General features: G+C 39.7%; 1 protein-coding gene across 4 annotated transcripts; it reads right to left on the bottom strand.

Annotated features, from left to right (window-relative positions):
* On the bottom strand, window positions 1–24831 carry tapt1a (transmembrane anterior posterior transformation 1a). 4 transcript variants are annotated; one of them, XM_061047624.1, is made up of 16 exons: window positions 24609–24831; window positions 21842–21972; window positions 20283–20401; window positions 18840–18872; window positions 14948–15110; window positions 14296–14431; window positions 13770–13867; window positions 13258–13327; window positions 11854–11934; window positions 10958–11067; window positions 10798–10857; window positions 10608–10676; window positions 10361–10437; window positions 8746–8912; window positions 2280–2918; window positions 1–2143 (listed from the first exon to the last, which is right to left on the bottom strand). In XM_061047624.1, the coding sequence occupies exons 1-15, from the start codon at window positions 24799–24801 to the stop codon at window positions 2602–2604; spliced, it is 1824 nt and encodes a 607-aa protein (XP_060903607.1). In that variant the 5' UTR covers window positions 24802–24831; the 3' UTR covers window positions 1–2143; window positions 2280–2601. The 4 variants fall into 4 exon arrangements, with proteins under 4 accessions (XP_060903607.1, XP_060903608.1, XP_060903609.1 ...); XM_061047625.1 differs by having other exon boundaries at window positions 2298–2918; XM_061047626.1 differs by having other exon boundaries at window positions 2304–2918.
* Between the last annotated feature and the right edge of the window lie 244 nt (window positions 24832–25075).

The following is a 25075-nucleotide window of genomic DNA, read 5'->3' as shown; positions in this document are numbered from 1 at the left end:
TTAAGAAACAAACTTTTATTGATCCAAAAGGGGCGTATTAATACAGTAATCGAGGTAGGAATTTAAAAAAAAGAAAACCAAACTGAAACAAAGCAGGCAGTGTACTGGACCATCGCACTCCTCAGAACAACGCTTCTGCCTCGTCTCTGTTAGCTCAGACGAGCTCAGATGGGTCCGGTTGTGGTTCTGACAGGCTCTTTTTGAACCGCAACGAGACCGAGCTCAGGCCAGTGGAGACGAGACATTTCACAAAACCACAAGCAGGGACTGAGGAGAGTCACAGACTTCATGCGCAGCAAAAAATCACATCACAAGTGGCAGCTCCAAAAACAGAACCAACGTCCTTATTACAACGGTAATGAACAAAATCAGAATCAAATAAAAAGCTGATATGTGTTTTTATTATAAACATCATTCTTCTGCATAAGGAAAAATATGAGGATTCTCTTCACCATGTGGAAGTTTCTGCAGAAGCATCTTTAAATAAATTATTGCTTCAACATGTAGGACTGTTGAATTCACACGGCAGAAAAAATACCTTTTTGATTCAAAAATAAATTAAGAGTGCAGCAGAGATAATGAACCTGAACTCAAGCAGACGTATTAAAAACATTGTTGTGCGTATAATTCTGATTTAACTATCCATGTTGCAGCACTGAACGGTTCCTGTAGCAGAGACTTGTAAATATGGCAGGAACCACTTCATGCTACTAACACACACTCCTCTGATTCAGATCACATTACAAAAGTCCTCGGAGATAAAATAAATATTTGGCATGGCTGCAGAATTATAAAACTCTGGTATAATATCAGGGTTAGACCATTTGATATATAGCTTACACTCTATTAAATGTATGGCTGACGAATGAGCGATCGATGATATCTGATCTGATAAATAATCTATTCATAGATTTATTTATTTTTCTTTGCAATGTCTGTAAAGTCTAAATCAACAAATTGTAAACAAGCATGCAAAAAGGCATTTTGTTGTGGAAGTATTGCTTCTATTTTCTACAATGTAAACATTAGAACAATTATTTTTTATGACCCGACAAACTTAAGACATCACGGTCCGTCAGTGCAAACATTCTCCAAACATGAAGGACAAATCAAACACGTGTTTCTGATAAAAGCGGCTCAGGTACGTTGTGAAGGTTAATGTAAAGTGATGAAGAGATCATGACTGAGGATTGAAAGAATGTACCCTAAGAATGAAGAACAATTAAGTTATCGTTCAGTATTTTTAGCGTTTTTTTTTGTATTTATTTGACTTGTTTGTTTCCCACATTTCTTTTTTCAGTAGACCTCTGAAAAAACGTAAGCAGCTGGAAGAGGCAGCAGATTTAGTGTCGACTGCTTTTCACATTTGTTAAGGTCCGGCACAAATGGGTTCTTTCATTTGCTGGGGCGGACTGCAGCATACACATAAATGCATCTGTTAGCTGAGTAAACTGAGAAGCTCTGTCTACATAAAGCTCTTATTAAAAGTCATATTCATATACCATTAAAAGATGTTAAGTGTAAAGATGCATCACTTAAATTCTCACTGAGGTTTAGACTTCTGAACTGAGCAGGTAAAGCCTCTTCTGGACCTCTTTAAACAAACTGATGTCTACTTGTTGAGCCCTCTTCACCAGTGTTGAAGTCCATGACTAGTTAAAGTTACTTTGAGTAACTCAGACACATGAAAGCTAAAAAAATATGCAGCAATTCTCAAGACAACTTTTCTAGACCTTGTGTGGGTCATGACCCTCAGGTTGGGAACCGCTGGCTGTAAATCTCTTATTAAAGGAACCTTTTAGACGCCTTTCACTTCTGAGCTTAAACTCAGAATCTGAATGTGTTGTTGTGTAGGTATAGCCCGAGGGTCGGATCATAAAGCCTGAGCGGTAAAAACAGGCTCACATTTCTTGCAAACTGTGCGGATATGTTGGATGACATGTTCAAAAATACAGATGAACAACCTTCATGAAGTCTCATAATTCAGGTGTTTCCTTTAATTTGTGGGTTTTGGAAGTTTCTCTGTCTTCTGACTGATAAGTTTAACTGAGAAGTTTCTCTCCTTCTGGTCCCAGTGCTGCTCTGACGGGGAAGTGCTTACGTTACACCCACACTTTTAACACACACACATACATATTTACACCTGCACACACACACACACACACACACACACACACACACACACACACACACACACACACACACACACACACACACACACACACACACACACACACACACACACACACACACACACACACACACACACACACACACACACACACACACACACACACACACACACACACACACACACACACACACACACACACACACACAGTTCATCCCTGACGACTGGGCTGCCACAGTCTCACTTTCTGTCAGCCAGCTGAAGTTTTCTTTGTGAAACTTCTTGACTTCAGGCTTCAGCAGCAGCAGGATCGTCTGACACCGAGCGCCCGTGTTCACAATAACTTACTGTGCTGCCGCTGGCTTTAATAAATACTCCGCTTTCTGCTGCTGTCGGCGAGGAGAGCAAACCTGAACGGCCCTTTTGCTCTCCGTCTTTCCTGAGTGGTTAATCGCTACATCAGCAGCGGCTCAGTCGATGCGGTTACCACAGATTGTGAAACGGTCGATCTCCAACAGATCTTTTTTGGGAGTCCTGTGCTTCAGCTCTGAGTCTCCTTTTACCTCCCCCTCCCCCTCCTCCTCCTCCTCTTCTTTGGAGAGTGATGTTGCACTTTGTTCAGGTTCAGGTGGGGGTGTACGAGGTGTGCAAGCTGTAGCACCAGAAGAGGAGTCAGTGGGCGGGGGAGGGAATAAGTCAGTCCTGGGAGTGGGCTGGGTGGTCACAGAGCAGGAGGGGTACGGTGGTCTGCTGAGTGGGGTGGGGATCTCCTCATCTTTGGATTCTCCTGTAAGGGAACAGAGAAAAACATATTTCATGACAAACAAATAAGCTTATGTTGCTCCGCCTACTTAATGGTCACTGTTGATAATTTACTAAATGTTTCCACAACAAATGAGGCGTTCAGGCACAGAGCTGAGTGTAGGTCAACTGAGCCAGCACTCAGAGCCCAACACTATATCTTTAGTGCCCAGACTAGAAGCATAAAAATAGTTATATGTATGAACATATAGCCCAAGTAAAACCGGAGTTACACTCCTGAGTTGTTTAAAAAAACAGAAGCAGAGCTGTTGTGTTCAGACGAGATGGTCAACCGAAAAATCTCAAGTTTGTTAATGTTTCTTGGGAGGCTTTAAAAAGTAAGACTAATATCATTCTGATCTATGTGGAGCTGGAAACAAGAGGCAGTTAGCTTAGTTGTTTCCCCCTGTCTCCACTCTCAATGCTAATGCTAAGCTAATGTCCTCTTAGCACATTGACATCACAGTGGTATCAAACCTCACATCCCAAAGTATGTCCTGTTGATTTAATGTATTAAACTAATGTTCTATTTTAAAAGGGGGAACAGAAGTGTCAGGAAAACACAAGACGAGACTCCTCTTGTATAATGTGGAGAAAGTAAAAAGAAGAAAATAAAACATGGGGGAGGGAGACGTGCAGACCAGGAGCATCGATTTCTCAGCCTGTAACACTGTTCTCACCTGAGTGACGGGGAGTGATTCAACCTGCCGGATTCACAAGTCAGCCAACGTATACACCCACCTGACTGCTCGCTATGAAAGCAGCACGGAGGCAGAATAATAAGATGTGGCCAGAGAAGAAAGCTGCACGGATGGTTTCTACTGCAAACTCCATCACATTATGTGAAAACACTGCACGGCCTCTTTAAACGTTGAGTGCAGTGTGTGTGTGTAACCAAAAGGAATAATTCATCATATTAGAGGGAATATTAACAAGAGTGTCCTCAGAGACGAGCACAGCCTGAGGCTACTGAAAAAAACTTTTATTCTTACAGTAGACATAGCTGAACCAACACTGTATCGAACCACCGCAACCCGCTGAGCATACAGTATATACAGAGAGGCTTTAAGAAGAATCACCAGTATGAAACAGGCCAATGGAAACAGACATTTGAAGCCAACTCATATTAGATACCGTCAGGTTGTGGAGCTAGATTACCTCGGGTTCTGCATGAATAATTCAGCAGCGAATCAGAGAGGAATTTATAATAAGGCAAGCTGTTGATAGTCAATAAATAAACAAGTTCAAAACATCTTTACGCATTATTTCTTCTTTTTCTTTAGTTTAACTTTGATTCCACGATCAGACGATGAAGTTTCACTTTTTCAGATCACACATTCTCGTCATGACTTTGTCGAAGCTCATGGCAGAGAGAGAGAGAGAGAGAGAGAGAGAGCAGGTTATCAACCTGATGGACGAACGTTCAGCTGAGTACTTTCTCACTATGTCAAGTCACAGGACCATCACTCCATTCAATTGGGAGATGAGCAGTTGGTAGTGCTGTTTTGAATTTCCCTCGGGATCAATAAAGTATCTATCTATCTATTCAAAGTGTTTCTACATTATGTATGGTGTGAAAGGCATTGCTTGTTATGAGTTATCATCAAACTGTGAAGCTTTCCACTGCCTGATGGAAACACTCAGAATCATTTAGACAGCGAGGAAACAGACATGAGGAAGAACCTGTGGAGGTTGCAGGTGCTCTAAGGCCGTCACAAACTTGAACTTTGGAGAAAAAGATGCATGCACAATGCATTATAAAGGCTTTATATGCGATTTATCACACTTAAATATAATAGAAATCAAGTATATCGGACAGTCGTGTGCAAAACTTAAAAAACACATCACAGAAGCCTATCTGTGCATGAGTTTCACAGAGACTGTTTTAAAGATATTTAAACAGCGAGATATTCGTTAATTAGCATGTGTGCTGCTGACCAACATGATGATTCTCTGCATAGTTTGTTTTATTAATGTGTCCAGTTAGCAGCAAAAAAAATATTCAATATAATCTGAAAGATGATTAAAAGGATTTTTGGGGATACATTTTCACTTTGGACAACTTTTTTCTTTTACACACACTAAAATAAGGATCATGTTTGAATACTCGTACATATTTTTGCGTGGTTAAAAACCCCATTAAAGGCTTTATATGTGATTTTTCACACTTAAATATAATAGAAATCAAGTATATCCTCTGAAAATAACTCTGTGAGTCATGACTGTCTACAATGGGTGTAACACCCGAGTCCCACTGTCTGTGATGCTTTCAGAGTTTTCAGAGTCCTATCTTCAGTTTGTTTACATCGCCCGGGATGGCCGGCTGACTCCTCCCCTCGTGTATAAAAGTTGTTTAATTGAGGGACTAGAGAAAAGAAGAATAACATACTGTACTCACTGCTTAACTGTGTTTCTAGATCACGCTCATTTCAGGTAAATTTACATGCAGTGTGAAGATACGAGCATAATAAAGATCGCTAGCATTAGCATGCTAACACAACAATGCACCGCAAGTTGTTTTGGTTTCATGCTGGTGCTCAAGGGCGACATCTGCTGGATGAAAAAAATCGCATAAAAAGCCTTTAAGCATGATGTGCATAATGTACTAATATATGAGTAAAGATGTATGTTCATGTACACACAGATCTGTCTACTGTATGTACACACACAATGAATTCATCATCACTGGTTGTCAATCATACACTAACGATACTGTATACCTCTATACCAGCGTTTCATCACAAATATATGGTGGATGGAAACGTTTTTTTTCTTCATTTCTTCATTATGAAATCAGGTTTTTGTTGTAATCTGTTAAATATGTAAAAACTAAATATGCTCGTTTGGCCTCCGTCAAGTCGCAAAGAGAAATCAAGCTAGCAGCAGTGATAACATCAGCAGTAGTCCTTTTCACCATGTTTTTTTTTCTCTTGTAATTGCACTCCTGTCTGCTTCATTAACATGTGTAAATACACTTCATCCTTAGGGGTAGGCATAACAAAAGATTTGGGAGAAATATTATTCTAGTCAGATACTTCACCCACACTCACACTCAGGGTCTTTTCAGTTTTTCTCTGCTAGATATGTGAGCTTTGATAAAAGTTAACCACCATCTGGAACTTGAAGTGGCTGATGCGAAAGCCCTCATTACCCGTTTCTGCCCTCTGGACAATAGCAGATGGCATAGCCAGTGCAACGTGAATACAGATCATTGTAAAGACAAAGACGTGCCGATGAACTTCACGGTGCAGGGAATCCACCGGAGCAGCAGGTGCAGCTCGAGGCACAGACCGGGGCATTTGAATGTTAGAACAGCGAGTGCGGGATGTGAGGTTGCTGGTTAAAATCCCAGCTCCTGAACGTGTGGAGAGCAGAAGACTCGCATTAATTCCCACTCTCTAAGTATTATACTCTATATGCTGGAGCATGGGCGCCTTAAGCCGTGTGTGTCTGCCGCTTTCTGAGAAACCCGATTTGTTTGAGACACAAGCGCTGGCAGGAGCTTTGATGTTTGATATGACACGAGGCACCATCAGGATCTTTGTCGTTTTAAAGCTCCTGGCTCAGCGTGGCAGGCTGGTCTGAGGCGCGCGGCAGAAGAGAGATCTGCAGGGATTTGGCTGCGGATGACAGGGAGATACTGCCTCCTCCAGATCTGTGTTTTATTGTCTGTGTGCCTCAGATAGAGGGCCTGTTCAACACTTTGTCCGGATATTTACATGAATGTTAATGAATACATTCATATGTTGATATTTGAATGATGGACTGAGGGGGTGTTTGCTGTTTATTATTTTAGATGTCAAGTCATACATGTTGGCTTCCAAAATACAAATGCATCTAAAGTCTAATAGATGGTGTCATGGTTTTTATTATGAATGAGAATTTAGGTTAGAAGGCTATAAAAGTTAGAAAACAGTTTCAAATGAACTTGAAATGTTATTAGTGATCAGGAGCATCACAAGAGGCCTGCATGTATTTGACTGAAGGGCTAACTAACTCACAAGCTAATAGGAGTTATTTTAGAGCTACAACTATCTTTAATAAAAAGTCTCTCCTCCCATTAACATTAAATCTATGTACTAATGATATAATAGTGGAGACATGATATGTTCTGAACTTATTGTGTCACATGCTATACCTGCAGCATCACCATCATGTACTGTCACATTTATGATCAGATCAAAACAATTAGAGCATACATACTGTAAATCGGGAGCGAAAAATGTACAGTTTTCTTTTCAGGTGTTGCAGCGATGGAAGCGTGCAAACAAACTGGTTCAGATAGAAGTGATTGTACCCGACCTAAAAAGCCTCTGCATGTTTCTAATAAGCTCCACGAGCAGAAACGTGCTCAAACTAGGATCAATATTGGAGATGCTTTTTGAAAAATGGAGAGAGGTTAGAACGCAGAAAGGTTTACAGACCGATGCAGAGCTGGATAAACACTGAAGCTTCAGTGTCCACCACATGGCATTGTGTGCATATCGACAATAGAGATGAGGGGGCAGAATTAAAGTGTTGAATTGAATTGAATTTGGACTGCAGTACCCATTTTAAACACTAGGTGTTCTCCATTACTATTTACAATAACTAACTAATGACATAATGTTCCAGTCAGGATTTTGTTTCTCTGATTAATGCAACTCCAGGTGAAAACAGACTGAATATGTCCATCAGCCGTCTGAAGCTGGACACTGAGCTGCCACCTGCTGACCTATCTGTCTGCATGCGAGTGTCAGCTAAATGTTAAATAAGTTTAATAAGCCTGGTGTTACATACATAGGACCAACACAGTGTTTGGAAACATTATCAGCAGAATTTAAGATATTAACGACTGTTATAAATCTTAAAATCAGATATACTACAGCAGTGCCTTATTTCCTCTGTGTTTTTAAGGAACATTGTGAGACACTTCTGTTTTATTAGTACAGTATATCAAAGTGCAGAGAGACAGGAGGGTTCAGCGAGTGAGTGAGTGAGTAGGAGGCAGAGAGCAACATGCAGCATTATTCATAAGTAAGAAGAAATCCAAGGACATCTCATTTATTCCATATATCTGAACTGCAAGAATCTTCTCTCAGGTCCCAACACTTTATATGTCTCTAAAATGTTACATGAGTTAAATATTCCAAGCCCATGCGCTGTGATTACAAGCTTTTGTGAAATTCCTAATAAACTAGTTTACGATGTTTTCGGGTGCTGCTCACACGGCAGCTGTAGATTTTTACATATTCTTTTTCTGGATTCAGATTCAAACTCAAACTGCTGTGTTCACGCTGCATAATGACCTCCAGCTGAGGGTTCCTACAAACTCTCAGAATTGTTCATGAAGCTATGTGAGCACACAAAGTAACATTTCTAATGTCTAGTGTTAGTGCTCCGATCCATGCTCGAGCACAGTACACTTCCTTGGCCCTGGAAGAGGTGTGATTCGGCAAGGTACACTTCATGCACGAGCACAAGCACAAGTACACAACGTGGGGAGCCTTCTGTTATCGATACAGTGTGTGTGTAGTTACTCCTTATGATTGAAATTCCTGTAGAGTATTTCATGTTTATTTTTTATTTGATAACATATTGTAGTGTTGAAACAGATCACAGATGATCCACAATCTGTTTGGATTCATTTCATTTGTTAGCAAGTCCAAATACGTAGATGAACAACAATGTTTTCTGAGCCTTTTGGCAAAAAACAACAGATCTATAATCTGTGTGTAAACATAAGCCCTCTGACTTTAAAAAAAAAAAAGAACATTCATTATGTTTTACGCTGGGGGAAGGAACAGGAAAAAAAAAGATGTGTTTGCGTTTACCTGAAGGTGTTGGACATCTGTCTTCAGCTTGGTTGGGGCCTTTCTCAGAGGAGGATGGAGTGGCTGTGGGCTTCTCAAACAGTTTGTCCTCCATGTTGGCCCTCTTGACGTAGATGCACGACTTCCCCAGCAGCACGATACTGTTCAGAACTTTCAGGGAGACCAGCCTGCGGAGGGAGAAGGCTGCAGTTTAGAGCTGTGCAGATCGGACGTGAAGAAATGTTTTCTTTCTTTCATCACAAAATGTCCCATGTACGGAGGCTATATTCTCCAAGCATTTTGCCCAGGTTCGATTCCGACCTGTGGATTCTTTCCTGCATGTCATCTCCCCCCCCCCCCCTCTCTCTACAATGTATGACCCTATCCACTGTCCTATCTCTAAATAAAAGGCATACAAAGCCCAAAAATAGATGTAAAAAAGATGAACTCAGCTGGATGAATAAACACAAATTAAATTTCTCTCTCATGGGTTGATTACACTGAATATCAGCAACTGACAATGTAAAAACATTTCACATTTCTAAAATACATGGAAATGTTTTTTCAGGGGGCAAGTTGGTCTATTATATTTTTATGAAAAAATAACAAGGATTATGATTTAAGTCATAACTGAGCAGCCATTTGTCCTGCAGTAGTGATGTGCAGCAGTGTTATCACAGTGCTGTCTTGAGTGCCGGGCTGCAGCTATAATGAATCTCTTCTACCATCTGGTTTCGATCGCCAGTGTTCACATCCCACCACTGACACCGGGATGTTGATGTGCACCATCCTTCTGTGTTTCTGGGGCTCTGCTTTTAGGCCGGCCTCTGCCACCGTGACGAGACAAAGATGGACACATTTGGGTCTGTGGACCACTGCTCGCCGTGACAGGACGTTTCGTACTGAGAGACTCAGTGCAGCTGAGTCTTAGTCAAGGCGCAGCGGCCTGTGTGAGGCAGAGCTATTTTTAAACCAGGGGGTGGGGAAGGCCAGAGATGGCACTAGAGATGACAACATTGTATTCTTCACCCCGAGGGAAACTCTTCAACGGTACGAGTCCAATGGGATCAGGCGAAAGAGAAGGAGCGAGGCTATCAGCAGCTCAGGGAGAATGTGAGGGCACAGTGTTAATGCTTATGTAACTGTGTGTGTGTGTGTGTGTGTGTGTGTGTGTGTCTGAATCTGCGTGTGTGTTTATGACAGTTCCTGCATGTGTAAGTGTGCATTCAATAGACCCTGCAAGCATGTTCATAAGTAGAGCATCAAAGATTGTGTGAGTCACTGTGCATGTTTGACCAAAACAATGTAAACAATAACATGCAAATACATGATGAAAGAAATAATAAAATATAGACAGTTTCTGCAAGAGGGTAGGAATGACAACATGCTTTATCAGCAGGTTAGTCTGCATGTTTAAAAATGTGAAATAAAATCAGTTTTAGCTTTAAATCTCTAGTACATAAAGTACAATTTATGAAACACACGTCATATTAAAATGTCATGTTCAGTGTAAGTACAGCTTTATAAGACTTTAAAGCTGCCTTGATTTTCAATCAGTACAGGGCATGTTCAATACACTCCGATAATAATAATAACAGTAACATCAAAGAAAACTGTTTAACTCCAGCGGACTTACCCGAGATAAAAGAGGAACACACACGTGTATGAAAGAGCCCCCTGCACCTTCACAGAACTCATCACCACTCGGATGAGCTGTACAACATTAGAAAGCAGAATGCATGATAAAACAATGGTGAGAACCATCAGGCAGCAGCAGCTCTCATCTTAATGCATTAAGATTAGATTTTGTAGAAACATCCGGCAAACATAAATGTGCCATTCACAAACATTCTGCTGGTATGTAATGTCTAAATGTCTCTTACCAGCGCAGCCAAAGGCAGAGGGATGAAGCCCATCCTCCGAGCCACTGAGTCACTGTAGTCAGTACAAGCCTACACAGTGAGAAACAAGCAGATTACAGCTCTCCACAATACAGCATTGATTAGCTGTGTAGGCTTAACGCTGTTCATGAAAGTATAATAACATTATTGTGAAAAGAGAGACACAGCTTACATTCTTCTGTCGACTGCTGACAAGATCGAAGGCCAAACTAGCTCGGTATTCACTGTACACCTGGAAGAGAGGCGGGTAAAGAGCAGACACACATATGACAAGTCGTTAGTTGGTGAATAGAGCTATTTAAGAATGATTAAATATTGGGTTTTCTTCTTACATCCGCGGTGATGTCGTTGAACTTGGTGATGAAAGCGTGTTTGATGATGTCCACGAGAATTTCAGAGGAAATGACCATGAAGACATCAGGGAACATCACCCACATGTGGTCTGAGGGCAAAAACAAGGAAACAATGACATTTTCTTTCCCCCCAAAATCAGCTGGCATCAAGTAAATTATCATATGACAACAAAATAAGTGTAAAAAGATTATGTTGATCCAAACAACATACATTTTAGCCATCAGGGTTCTTCCAACCGTAGTATAAATATTTTATAATCACAATAGTATCAGAGTGTTTTTGGTATCAGCCTCTTCTCAAGTCTACAAACTGGAAATGCTTGTATGTCTAAATCTCTCATAGCAACAATATTCACTATTCAGAGCAGTAGCCATGAAAGCAAATATCACAAAGCAGCAAAACACAGACGAGTGATGCTTTAATTTCCTGTTTAGCCGATGTTTTGGCTAAATAAAGAAGTGCAAATGCAGCATGAGAGATAAGTAAATTACTGGGGACTTGTGATTGGTATACCTCTTTAGCAACAGCAGGCTGTAACTCTGCTAGAATTAGCACATCTGTATTATGATTTCAGCTGACAGGACACGTCTGTCATCTACTGTGTGTGTGGCTCTGAGACTGGCAGGAAGAGATGACTGTTTTCAGAGGGCTGTCACACAGAAACGCCCCGCTTTCATTCTTCACGTCTGCTCTGTGGCAGGTTTGTGAGGGGGAAGATTCCCAAGGTAACGCAGCGGGTCAAGAGAGTCAGCATGTTTTGAGGGAATGTCTATCAAGCCTTGACAATAAAGAAAAAAAGCCAAACAATGGGGAACAAACTGAGTGCCTGCTGCTTGTTTGCATTTACTTTAATATAAAAAAAACAGATAATTACCTGGCTTCCAAAGAAACTGCTCCATATTCCTGAGACATACGATGAGCAGGAGAACGTAGCTGGTGAACCGCTCCTTGATATCTGCAGGGTCAAATCGACATTTTTGTGATTTCAATCTCTCAACTCTGGGAAAAACAACGTAGATAAGAAGCATTAACATTCCAGACACGTCTGCAGAAACTCTCACCCACACTTGGTTGCCTTTCACAATAGTTATGTGTTTATGCAGGTGGTGTTAAAGAAGAGTTGAAATGAGTCAGACCTGTCAGTTATCCTGCTTTGCTGTCAGAGGCGCTTTGAGCACTTCTCATACATCAAAGCAGCGTTGTTAAACTGACATTTAGTCTTACCCTACTATTGCATGCTATACACATCCATCTACTATAATTTAAAGACGCAGCTGTAAATGTTTAGCATGTAATCATCTGTGCTGCTAGCTTGGAGCATTGCTCAGCTCCTTAAACAGGAAATCTTCCAAGACATGAGTGAGCAGTGGGAGGGAAATGGCAGCTAATTAAGGCTTATTCTCTTCTGCTGTCATTAGAGCACAATGAGTGTGACAGAGATCAAACCTACAGCGTCAGGGAATCAAAGGGAACATGAACAATGCATTTAATATCGCTGCATTTCAGAATGACAAACAGATACACTCGTACAGTATGTGACTATGCGCAACCCTTGTTGTTGAATGCTTTTCCCATGTTTGATGCTCAGCATTGTTTTGAAAATCAGTCATAGTGATTAGATGTCAGTCATACATCTATCCAACGGAGATTCAGAAGAGCTTGTGTTTCATCTTTATGATATGCTTAAGTCAAAAGTAGTGATTTAAAACATGAAGGTGTAACTTTTCTTAAGAACAATATGATGTCAGATCAGCTACAATCTGTTGGTTCCAGCTTCAGGATTTGCAGCCTGTCTTTCTTTTGTTTCAAATGTCAAATATTTTGTCACCAGGAAAATTGACAAACCAACTCCCATTGCAGCTTTCAAAACCACAAGATTTGATTTAAAAGGACCCAGAAAAGAAGGTGTTCAAACTGTTAGGTTTTAATGGAGGGTTTGGTAAGACTTCATGCCAATTGTTTTTACAGTTAAGTTTTCTCTTTTTGCAGCAGGGAAGAAGTAATGAGCTTGTGCATGAAACGATGATCACAGATCTTTGGGACACTCAGTGATCATGAATATTCATACACCCTTTCATTTAGTAAATTCCAGTCTGTGCAGCCTGACATTAAAGCAAATAGGAATCCATTAAAGGTGCTATGTGAACAGATCTTTTTTAAAATGTAGGTACTGTATGTTTTTGTCCCTCTTGCTCTTTCCAATATTTTACATTATTATCTATCAATTTATAAAAGACACATGCATGTGCTATTTCTGATTTGACTTTGAATATCTTACCACTGTTCGACATTTGGAATAAGTTGTTCTTCCCAAATTTCTTGAAAACACTTCCTTTGATCTCGACAAACTGTTGTAGAGAACAGGAGGACAGAGGGAGAAATACAATTAGCAGAATTTGTGATCCAGAAAATACAACAGCAACAAGCTTGTTGCAGCTCTAGCGGTAACATTTCATCAGCAACATGCCAAGTGCAAAGTGACTGTCATACATCTGCACACAAATGATATAAGTGAAGCGTCATTTGTGAGCATGTGAACATGTGTTTTGTTTGCAGAAAGGACTGAAGCCCACAGAGCCCCTATAGTAACATAAAAAACTATATTCTGCCCACACAAGATATTGACTTGTGCATAAATATATGAACTTGGGCACACAACATAATATCTAGTGTGCAGCACAATATGTACATTTTTTTGCGATTTTGTTTTTTACTTTTTGCAACTTCAGGGTCTCCGTAGAAGCAGCTTGAACAATTTGCATGTGTGTGTGTGCATGTGTGTGTACTTACATTGTTGGACAACATGATGGTGAGCAGGGACTTGTTGTGTGAGTTGAAGGCGACGTTGAGGGTGGAGGCTTGGACCATAATGAGGATGGAATGGAGGACTGAGAAACAGCCACTCAGGAGAAGAACTGATTAATAAAAGCTTTTAGCACTGAGCACCACTTCATTACAACTCTAATAAAACATTCTTCACTGAAGGTCATGTACTTTAGAGAAGCTAAATTAGATGAAAAATGAATACACTTTAGCTTTTTGTGTTTCTGTCCATCTTGTTGATAGAAAATCCAAAACAGATCTCATTCTGGTTAATAGCAGCAAAGTCTTGAACCCTAAAAGTCTTCACTTTTCTTCACCAAAAAATGGTGACAGAGAGCTCCAGTCTTACAGAGAAGAAGTAAGTTATGGGCTTTTTCTGAGTGTGACTACATGTCATCTGTCAAATATATCACTGGGAAATAAGACAAGGGACACCATTTGTCAACACAAAAATAACCTCTACAGCCATATTCCTGCTGAACCAGAAGGATACAGACGTAAAACACGGCCATGATGAAGTGAGGGATGACTCCTATGCTGTCTCTTTTCCGTTCTTTGGGCTCTGTGGCCGTCCAGTAGAGAGCATCCAAGATGTCTTGACCAAACGAGGAGAAGAGGCGGTCAGCCACCTAACAGAGAAATGACAGATAAGATCATGAATTACTAATAATTCAATGAAACTTCCACCAATATGCTTCCTACATGAATGCATCTTCTTCTTATTGTTTCTTTGTAGTTTTTGGTTGTTTTTCAGCATCAGTTTTAATGATGCCAACTTTTTATTTTGTCTTTCGAGATAAAAACCATTTGTTTAAATTTAATGCAAGCTGTCTACTTTGTTAAAATCTGCTTTCTTCACTTCATTATGTCAAATAAGAGACCATCCCAACTCCATCAAATACAGTCTTGCATGAAGTGAACCTCAATCTGTTAAAACAAAAAGTAGTTTGTAGTCAACCAAAAGCTACTTGAGATGTTTATTTATTCATTTAAGACATTCAGTATTTATTTAAAATTGTGTTCTAGGTCTGGCTTCTCATTTAGCGACCTGTTTGTCTGCTGGACAAACGTCATACACATACCTTCTGAACACACATACGCTGTCATTCTACAGCACCAGGTGTGAGTGTATGAATGTGACTTACCTCCAACATGTTGTAGATGATGTAGAGTTTGATGACTGACTGTCCTCTGATCAAGTGGTACATCATGGAGTAGTCCACATAATGCATCATGGAGAAGCACAGCACCAGGATCAGGCCCTTCAGCATGTCACACACCTGCGCCGGCTGCAGCAGCCGCGACCCGCTGACCACGCACACAAAAACACAAAGATACTTTGAGTTCATCTTTCTATGTTGAATGTAAAAAAAAAAAAAAAACAGTCACACATTTAAGAGGCTTCTGAAACACTGATCACACAATTTTCATGCTGGGAAAATGCAGTATATTCTTAAGCAGTGAGTATGCTTCACATGCACACATAACCTCATTATAGTGACTGAGTGAACGGTGTAATGTGTTTGTACCCAGACACGACATACATAGGTATATGCTGATAGACAAAAACATACTGAAATGAGTGACAGCAGGAACACAAAAAAGTTCCACTTTTATCATCACTGATGCTCAGATCTACATGTGAGCTTTGACCACGACAAATATTACTGACTACAGCTGGTTAAAGACGCTCTGAATAACCACGTCTTCTTCTAGGACAACACAGACGGTGAAGAAATCATTTCCATTCAAAATAAAAGATATCCAAAAATGAAAAAGACACCAAGTCTTAACAACAGACAAGCTCACATTTTAATATTAAAGTTAGGATCTCCTTGATACCAAAAGGTGCCTCAGTCACTTTTAATATAACGCTGTTTTGTCCTGTGCTTCAGCCCCAACATGATTAAATCTGGGTTCTTCTTATCTACCAAACAGAAAATAGAAAAAGGAGGAAGTGCACCCGTGTAAAAGCATCTATCCTTTTTTAGAATAAGTCAAACTTGGTGCAGCATTTTAGACCAATATGTTAAATGGAACAAAAGTGGGTGAACATGCAAACTTGCCAGATCATGTTTAGTGGGTGTTCACATGTTTGGTACGTGTGCAGCTTTCATAATTAACAGCAATGGTCGGAGCATGTTAAGAGAAGGGCTGACAAATCCATAGGACCCCTTATTTACTGTGACAGGGATAACCGGGAGAGCCAGAGAGGGCTTAACTCGTAAGACGTCCTGCATATTCCACATGTCAGCTATGTGGCTGCTCTATACTGTATGTCTGCATGGCAAGCACCACAAACTACAAGAGGGAGAGTATGATTCCTCTTCTCCCAACATGAGCTCTGACTGACCATGAAACCAGTCTTCAATATGTATACTTTATAAAGATGGATACTTTCCAGCTGATAAGACTGTTAAAACAGATAAACTACAAGATCTATCTGAAAAATAGAGCAACACAATTCCTCTCAATAACATCCATTTGTCTTATTATTACTAATCACTATAAACCACAGGAACAAATACTACACAGACTCACTAGTGCTCTAAACAGCAGGACAATGAGCTACTCTAATACCCATCATTACCTTCACTATAAGCAGCTGGTGGTAAGTCTTGCATCGTAACAACAGGGCTACTCCTCTGCTCTCACTATGTTAACACAGGAGTGAAATCATGAATCAGTGGGGGTGGGGGATGGGGGATTTGTAGGTATCTTAACAGTTTACAGAGCGAGCTGCTGAACTTAGATGTAAAAAAAACACAAGCTTGGGAAGACGTGTAAATTAGCTCAATCAGCTGTATGTAGTGAATTGTAGTATTGTATCTCACAGTCTTCAGAGTCTGTGTGCAGCTGAGCTGTGAAGGGAACAAGATGGGAGGAACATCTGGATCCTTCTTTTTCCAAAGGCATTAAATACCAAAGAACACAATGAGTGTACAATATGGTTCACATTTACATGTATTACACTAAGGTGAGCTATCATACGATACATTTACCTTCACTGCTTTCCTTCCTAACTATACATATTACTAGCCCTATTATATTATCCTCAGAGTGAAAATGTCCTGGTTTTTTTCTGTGGTACTACAGCTCCATCCAGTGGTCAGACATGTGAAAGAGGCATGGCTCAAATATAAGAAAACTTTGAGGTTTGTGTTTTTTCTGTAGAAGAGTGAGAGGATAGAAGAAGTGAGAGATTTGAAGTTTTTTCCACCCACGATTTACTGTTGAGTCATTCCATGTTGAATATTTGAGGAGACCGTTGATCCAAGAATTATTTTTCTTACAGCATCACAGTGCACAGTTCAAATACATTACCACTATTAAAACCATTCTAAGGTTTATGCTTGACAACAGAGTCGCTTTGCAATGCATTGAGAAAATCGTTTTCTGCATGCAAGCCACTTCTCAACGTATCTATACTTTTGTTTTTTTATCACCAAATAATAACGTGTAATAAACAAAGTCTTGCTTTAATCTTTCTGGGTTGTTTGTTGTCTCAGGGGTATTTTCTGTTGTACCCTCGAGTGTTTGTTGCTTTGCTGCAGCTTTTCCCAAAGTAACCTGAATTAACTGTATTCCACTGGGTTTTTTTTCTTTTTTAACTCATTTGCTCATTCCTGTTCAGAAAATATTAAAATTGTAGTCTACCCTTATTGTCGTTTTTTTTTTTTTTTTTTTTTTTAGATGCAGGGCTTTAGTTTCACTCGTTTTGTATCGCTGTCTGTCTCTCCTCTGAGCAGTAGTTCAGCTCTGCCTGCGGTCTAACGCCATGCACTGTAGACGACAGCTAAACCCAAGAGACTTTCAGACTGAGCTGAGATAAATGAGCGCACGTAAATGAGGTGAAAAATAAATAAATAAACAGGCTGATCTTGTTTTTTTTTGCTCTGGGTTGTGTGTTGTTTTGCTGTGAGCGGGGTTCACCTTTCTGTTCTTATATAGGCGGTGCTCAGCAGACTGAAACGAACACAGAGAATAAACAAAGTGGCAATGACTCTACTCCATAAACGGCTGTACAAAAAACACCTGAGTGACAGCTGACGACGTAAAGCAACAGTTTATCTCAACATAGCCAGTGCCATTTAAATCATAAGCTAACAAATGCCTTCTATCCTCCAAACAAGTACTCATGAATATATGAGATCTTTTGCATAAGATGGACTTAAATAAATAAACGGTTCCTTTCAGTATTCTGACTGAACAAGATGATTCAGTCCTCTAGTTCTAATCAACAATATCACACTTCTTCTTTTAGAAACGAGTGCTGGTAAACAGCAGCTTTGGTATTCAGGTGGTTCAGGTCTTATCCACAACATGTACGTCACACGGCTCCCTGGAGGCACAAAGCTGCTGCAGCCGGCTGGTAGCGCAGCCTGCACAAAGCAGTCCTCACTATCTCTCTTCTACAAGCTTCTCCATAACACACATGTAAAGATTACACATTGTTGAGTTCAGTTAGCCATATGCAGCATTTTAAGAAGCCATGACTATGTGCCATTCATACATTAGCTTCAGAGTAGGCATTAAGTCGGTGCACTAGGAAAAGAAGAAGAGAAGGCCTGATTTCTGATTACAAAAGCTTGTTAGAGAAGCAGGCGGTTGACAGAATAGAAGCTGTTTCGCTTCTGTAGAGCATCTGGGGGTTTCAGTGCAGGTAGGAACGGTTTTCACCTTTCTCTAAAGCTGCTCATTGGAACCATGAAACAAGAAAAAATGAGCCCCAGACTGATCCAGAGGAGCTGGGCAGTAGGCAGCCCTCAGGTTGAAGCATGTGCAGCTGTACACTAACAAAAAAAACAAAAACAACACCACGATAAGAATGTGCATGCACTCTCAGCAAACCTTCCCTGGATGGGAAAAACAAAAGACTTATGAAGAACCAAGATGGCTGCTCTAGATTGGAGACCGTGACTTGAGGGGCCAGGCTGTGTATTGGTGGACAAAATGAAGATGGAGAGAAACTGGTGAAGGGATGTGCAGGTCAGGTCAGGACAGTGATAACTGTGAAAAGGGCTTTAGGGAGCATACCTGCTTCTTCTGCAGTAGGGGCATGTGCGTGCCCTGCAGGTGGTGAGGAAGGAAAGGAAAGAGTCAAAACAGAGGGTGAGATGGGCAGGAGGACAGGAGGTGTCCTTTTTTGGGGGGGGAGGGCTTGGGGGAGTACGCCTTGTAGCATTCGATTACAATAAAACATTCTTTCTACAAATTATAATGATGCTTTTTTTAAGTGAAACAACTGTAAAAGAAAATACATTTAAATATTGTGCAAAAGCTACAATGAGGAATGTTTCCTACATCCTAATTAGAGGTAAACCATTAAATGAGACAAAGTTGGACAGCTGACGTACAATGAGTGATGGACAGGTACCTTTAACAGAATCTCCATACAGGTAATGAAAACAGCTTCCTTGAACAAACTTCTACTGCAACCCCCTCTTTGTAATGAAATACACAAACACCTGAACTGGCGCATAGATAGTATTATTAACTGCAGCTGATCAGCGTCCTATCATGCTGTATATAACAGGAGCTCAGAATGTGGAAAAGTACTGCTAAGAAGAAGTAAGCATACATGACCATGTCTGAAGAGACAAACAGCATCATTTCTGCATGGCGCTTTTTGTGCAAATGTAGCTCATCGTCTACTTTAAAAGTGCGTCTGTTCAAACCTTTAAATCAAATGTCTTATTATTATTATTATTATCATTATTATTATTACCGGAAAATAAAAAATAGAAAGTGTGAGGTAGCACAGCTTTAAGACAAACCATGATTGTTTAAAAAAAAACGGTTATTCTGACCAAAACCTTTACACAAGTGTTAATGTACACACTATAACATGTTTGTATTCATGTTGCATTTCATTAAAGGGCTGCACATTTAATTACCCTCTCTTAGACACTGACACTTTGTATTGAGATTTTCTATCTTGCATGCTTTCTATAACTTGCCTTAAAATGTAATCAAACAAGAACATTACAGGACAAAGTTAGTTGCATTACATTGTAAAAAAAATCCAAACTAGCAAGGAAATATTATGATATTCTACTCCTCTGCTACCACACACACAAAACTACTTTTAAATAAAGCTTTTAATGTAAAAATTATGAATTCATGTATACAGTCAAAGGTGCAGAGACATGGCAACAATCAACACTTTCAAGACTTTAAAACGGACCTGACATTATTTGTAACTCATAACACACTAAAGTTCAGAGTTCAACAAAAAAAAGAATTATACTTGAGCTTGGAAATGTCTAACAAATGATAATGCTGCTAATTATATAATCATCTGTTCAACATTATAAAAGTTAATATTAGTTTAGCTGTAATTGTGCACATATTGAATGTTTGCTCACAATGTGTGTGTTTGGACCTGAGGCTATAGTGATACTGTGCAATTATAACCATATGTTTTTGTGTTTGATGTGTATAGGAAGTAGAGTTTGTACAGTTTTTTTAGGCTCTGACCTGAAGCCACAGCATGGCAGAGTGAGGAGGCGGAGCAGGGCCAGCAGCACCCTGAGGGGCAGCAGGGTGAAGACGTACAGGAAGGCATCCACACACAGGAAGAGGCCAAAGGTCATCAGCTAGAAAAGACACACAGCAACACCTCCAAGTCAAACCTCGGCTGTCAGTGTGAACAAAGGTTAAGAAGCATTTCTCCGTTTAAAACAACGACAAAAACATCAGAAATAAGATATCAAGATAACAGCTAATTCAATTAGTCAATCTTTATTTCTAAATAACTAATGCAAAACACATCTTATTTCCAGACACACTAATCATTTTTAAACGACCTAACATCATCCACCATGAGTCAGCGGCAGACAGAGGGATGGAAAGAGGCTGACAAATACAGAAACAACAACAACAACAACAGATTTATGGCTATTACTGCCACATGTTACACTTAAAAATTAAGGCTAATGCCTAAACCGAGAGAGCAGTCACATACCTTAGCAGCTGTCCATATACTTTCAAACACTTCCATGTCATATTTGAAGAAGGTTTTAGGAGAGGTAACGTTAAAGCATGCTGATGTGTTTAAAAAAAAAAAAAGCTTGAGGGAGGCTCTATCCCTCATTGGTGGATTTTGTGTGACTTTTCTTGGGGCCTTGTCAGGCGCGGGTGAAGTTGGTAAGTGTGCTTAACATAGTGAACTAACTGAGGTCTTTTATGTTTGCACACATTCCTCTCTCTCCCCGGAGGAAGAGCGAGTGAGAGCTACATGAGTCTGGGCTGACTTGTTCAGATGTGTTTCTGTGGAGGGACAGTCTTCTCAAATTCCCCCCCCCCGGACCTTAACATTAAATGCAAACAAACAGGATACCTATAATGCTCTTATTGTTGGATTTACATTCATAACTGTGATTTAGCAACTTCAATAACTTTTCTAAACAGGCTACATGTTGACCTGTGTTGATCATGGTAAAATATGTGAGATAGTCCTAGAAAGAGGGGCACATTTAGAGGAACCCATATTTTATATCTCAACACTGCCCTCTAGTGGTTCATGGGGCAAACAACAAAAACATACAGCAGAAAGTAAGACACATGATAAATGAAATATATTTTATATTGGGTATACTTTGCTAGTAAATTATACAGATTAAGGAATGTGTTTTATAATGCAGCTAATGTTTATCTTAATAACTAACTCTTATTTAATGTTTAAAATAGTAACAATAACATAGTTTAGTGTTGTTTTATATATCAAAAGCTACTGGTTATAAATAAAACATTCTCTTTTAAATGAGATAAACAAGCTGATTGTATTTAAACAACATGTTTGGTATCTTAAACTCAACAAATGACCAAAACAATTGAATCAGTTCAGCATTAATACACAACATGTGGGATGATTATTCAGTGTAAGACAGACTGAAACAATCATGAGCTTATTGTACGTATTGTGAGCTGTAAACTGACAACATGTCTGATGTGTGTTTTTGAGAAGGACAGCACACAGATGGAGAGATTTGAAGAGGAAGGGGTGCAGCTGAGTGAGTTTAGGGCCTTTGTTGTACCTTCTCCAGCTCCTTGGGAATCCGCATGCATGTGTACACTCTCTCTCTGCGCTCTGTGTATTTTGCCTCATTGTGTTCGAGGAAGTAGCCTCTGGTGAGCTCTGCAGAGATGAATCGCGTCAACGATGGATCTGGAAAAACATTTGAGCACCAGTGTTAGCACAGGGCCATTGTCTGCAACAATTACAACCACAACTATCAACACAATGACAGCGCTGACCTTTCCAGTGTCCCATACCGCAATGTGAAAGAGAAGGAAACTGCTCTGAATGGTACCAACTGAGGGGAGCTTACTGTCTGATTCAGTAAATTAATTGATACATCATTATAATCCCTGATCAAGCAACATCTGTCTCTTATTGGTTTACAGCAGCTACTGTCATGGCTATCATTCTCAAGCATGAAATACATGAACTGAATGACATACAAGCACATGGCAAAAGGTCAGAGTCCAAGACAACACCTTTGGATTGCTTGTGTTGTTCAGAACTTAAAGATATTCAGTACAGTTTTTTGCTGTTGGTTGTTGTCTTGAAATATGACTTTCAAAATAGTTTGTATTTCAAAACTGTTGCCATTCATTATTTCTGCATCAATAAAAATATAATTCAGCTTTAAATGAAACTGCTTTGAAAGTACTATAATGCTTTATTCTCGGGAATGCATCCTTTTAAAAAACAGAAATGAAGAGACATATTAAAGTCTAGTTTTGTGTCTAGTGAAATCTAGTGTTGTGAAAAGGGTTGGTAAATAGTTAAAATAAAACTTTTTTGTTGCAAACAAACAGGCTGGTTTGGGTGAATTGTCTCTGTCCGATCTAAATGCCCACATACCATCTTTAAATTATGTCTTGTTGAGCTCAACTCGTGAGAACCTGTCAAACATGTCATGCCTCATAACCTGAAGACAAAGAACAATAGACATCACGTGACCTAAATATTTAACGTTTGCTCAACATGCCACAGTTTTGCTGTTTAAGTCAAAGTCGCACATTGAGCGAAGTTTCTCAAATGTTTAACTAAATTTAGAGTCGATGCCATGAAGACGATGTGATAACAAAGACAGTTAACAGTCTTATTAACCAAAGCCCATGAGCAGTGTGCACACTGTAATGCAGTAATAAATTTTAATTACATTGTAAATGTTCCCTCTTGTGCAAATTTGCTTCGAGTCCCAGCTACAGTGTTTTTGGTAGTGGTACTTTACTCTGTTCAATATTTATTCAGTAGTGTAGTGTTTATGCAACCTGGGATGTTGCCTTGACTTGTTCTTGACTAGATAAATCTACTATCTCTCTGCAGGGTCAAATGAGGATCCATGAACGTTTGTATGGTCCATTAGTTATACCAACATGAGGTGTCTTATTTTTAATGTGTTTTATATTCAGACCATCAGTTACAAACATAAAAATATTAAGTTATCCATCATTTATGACAAAGAACAACTCTATTAATCAAGTCACAAATACTTCTTCCAGTCTTTAACCTTACACTATTGTCATCATATCTATCAAAACTGAAGACTCTCTTGGCGTCTAAAATGTTCAAAATTTGACTGTACAGCAACTAAAACCTGTGACCATGTCAGAAAAATACTATCAAGGCAGGCAAGGCTCTGCAGTGCTCAGTAGGTGGACTGGCACATCTCCAGCTGCCAGGACAATTTCCAAGCTGGGTCCGTACTGGGACTTGGGGCGGTGACCCTCCGGTTCCCAACCCAAGTCCCAGCTGAGCTACTGCCACCCCAAGAGGGCAGCAGCACACGTCATAATAAGTATTACATGATACATGAAACATGAAACAAATGTGTGTAAATACATACCAAACTATCGCTAACGTTTAAAGGTAGATCTAAGAAAGATATCGGCCAAAGAATTAGTTTATCCTCCCTTATATCGATATCAGCCCCAAAAATCCCATATTGGTCCTAGATAAAATTGATTTATAGCTACACTGCCAGTAATAATGGTAAAGTTAGGCTACTAGTGGTGTTAGGTAATAGGCTTATTAGTAGGGCTGGGCGATATGGACCAAAACTCATATCTTGATATTGTTTAGCTGAATGGCGATACTCGATATATATCGATATGTATTTTATTAACAGTGAAAACACATGGAAAAATAAACTACCTGTTTGTGAATTTAAAAAGTAATATTATAAAATAAAAATGTTCCTTAAATACAATAAAAGAGAGAGAGAGGAGGAGCAGGGTGAAGAGGGACAGACAGTCAGTCATCATCAGTGAGATTAGAAAAATAAAACTATATCCATATTAACGATATTGTCTTACCCTATATCTTGTTTGAAAATATATCGATATATCTTAAAAACTCGATATATTTCCCAGCCCTACTTATTATTAGTCTAATAAATCAGCAACAACAACAATAATAATGAAGTGGGAGGACTTGTATGTTAATTAAATATAAGTTTAGCAGCTTAACATTTATTGATATGAATTTGTATGTAACCCGGATGTAAACAATGACGTATTAAATAACTGATACAGAGTGGAGTGAGGTCGTCATGGTTACCGCCCACTGGACTGTTAGCATACAGCTACATGGTGGATTACTGTATGTAAACTAACTTTAAACATTAGCTTCACTGCAAAACAGAAGACCCAGGACATGTTTTTAATGATTAACTCTACTCTGTGTTATCCACTGAGCTGCTATTCTTAGTTTAATTATGTATTTAAGGAGTTAATCAAGCTAGAAAGCGTGCAGTGACCGTAACGTTAAACAGGAGCCGTTGGGACGTTTACCTGCTGGCTGCTCCAGGTGCTCCCTCCTGACAGCACCGATGTCGTAAAATCCCAAAGTTTCCGGTAGTTCTGGAGTTATACGGATTTTACCCGACCTGTGCAACTCCTCCCAAGGTCGTTTCTGCCGTTTCTTGAGCTCGCTGTCTGTTTCTTTCTCGTCTGACAGCTGCTCGGTCCCCGATGTGTCCGCCATCTTTAACTCTGTGCCGCCGCGTCGCCCAGTGCAACGTCATCGCCTTCTAGGTGAAAACAAATGACGTCACCGAGATTAACGGGAACAGGTAGATTCAATGGTTTTGGATAGATGTATCTCAGGATATTGTTGATACCATTTGACTTATTACAAATGTAGCCTACTGTTTATGAGGGACAAAAAATGACTAAAGTATAAATAAATAAATAAATAAATAAATGTTGGGAGAAATGCATACAATAATGCATAAATAAATAAATAAATAAATAAATGC

This window comes from Labrus mixtus, chromosome 10 (assembly GCF_963584025.1).
Source record: "Labrus mixtus chromosome 10, fLabMix1.1, whole genome shotgun sequence".
Taxonomy (NCBI): Eukaryota; Metazoa; Chordata; class Actinopteri; order Labriformes; family Labridae; genus Labrus; species Labrus mixtus.
The sequence above is the reverse complement of the archived record's forward strand: the minus strand, read 5'-3'. Positions and strand labels throughout refer to the sequence as shown.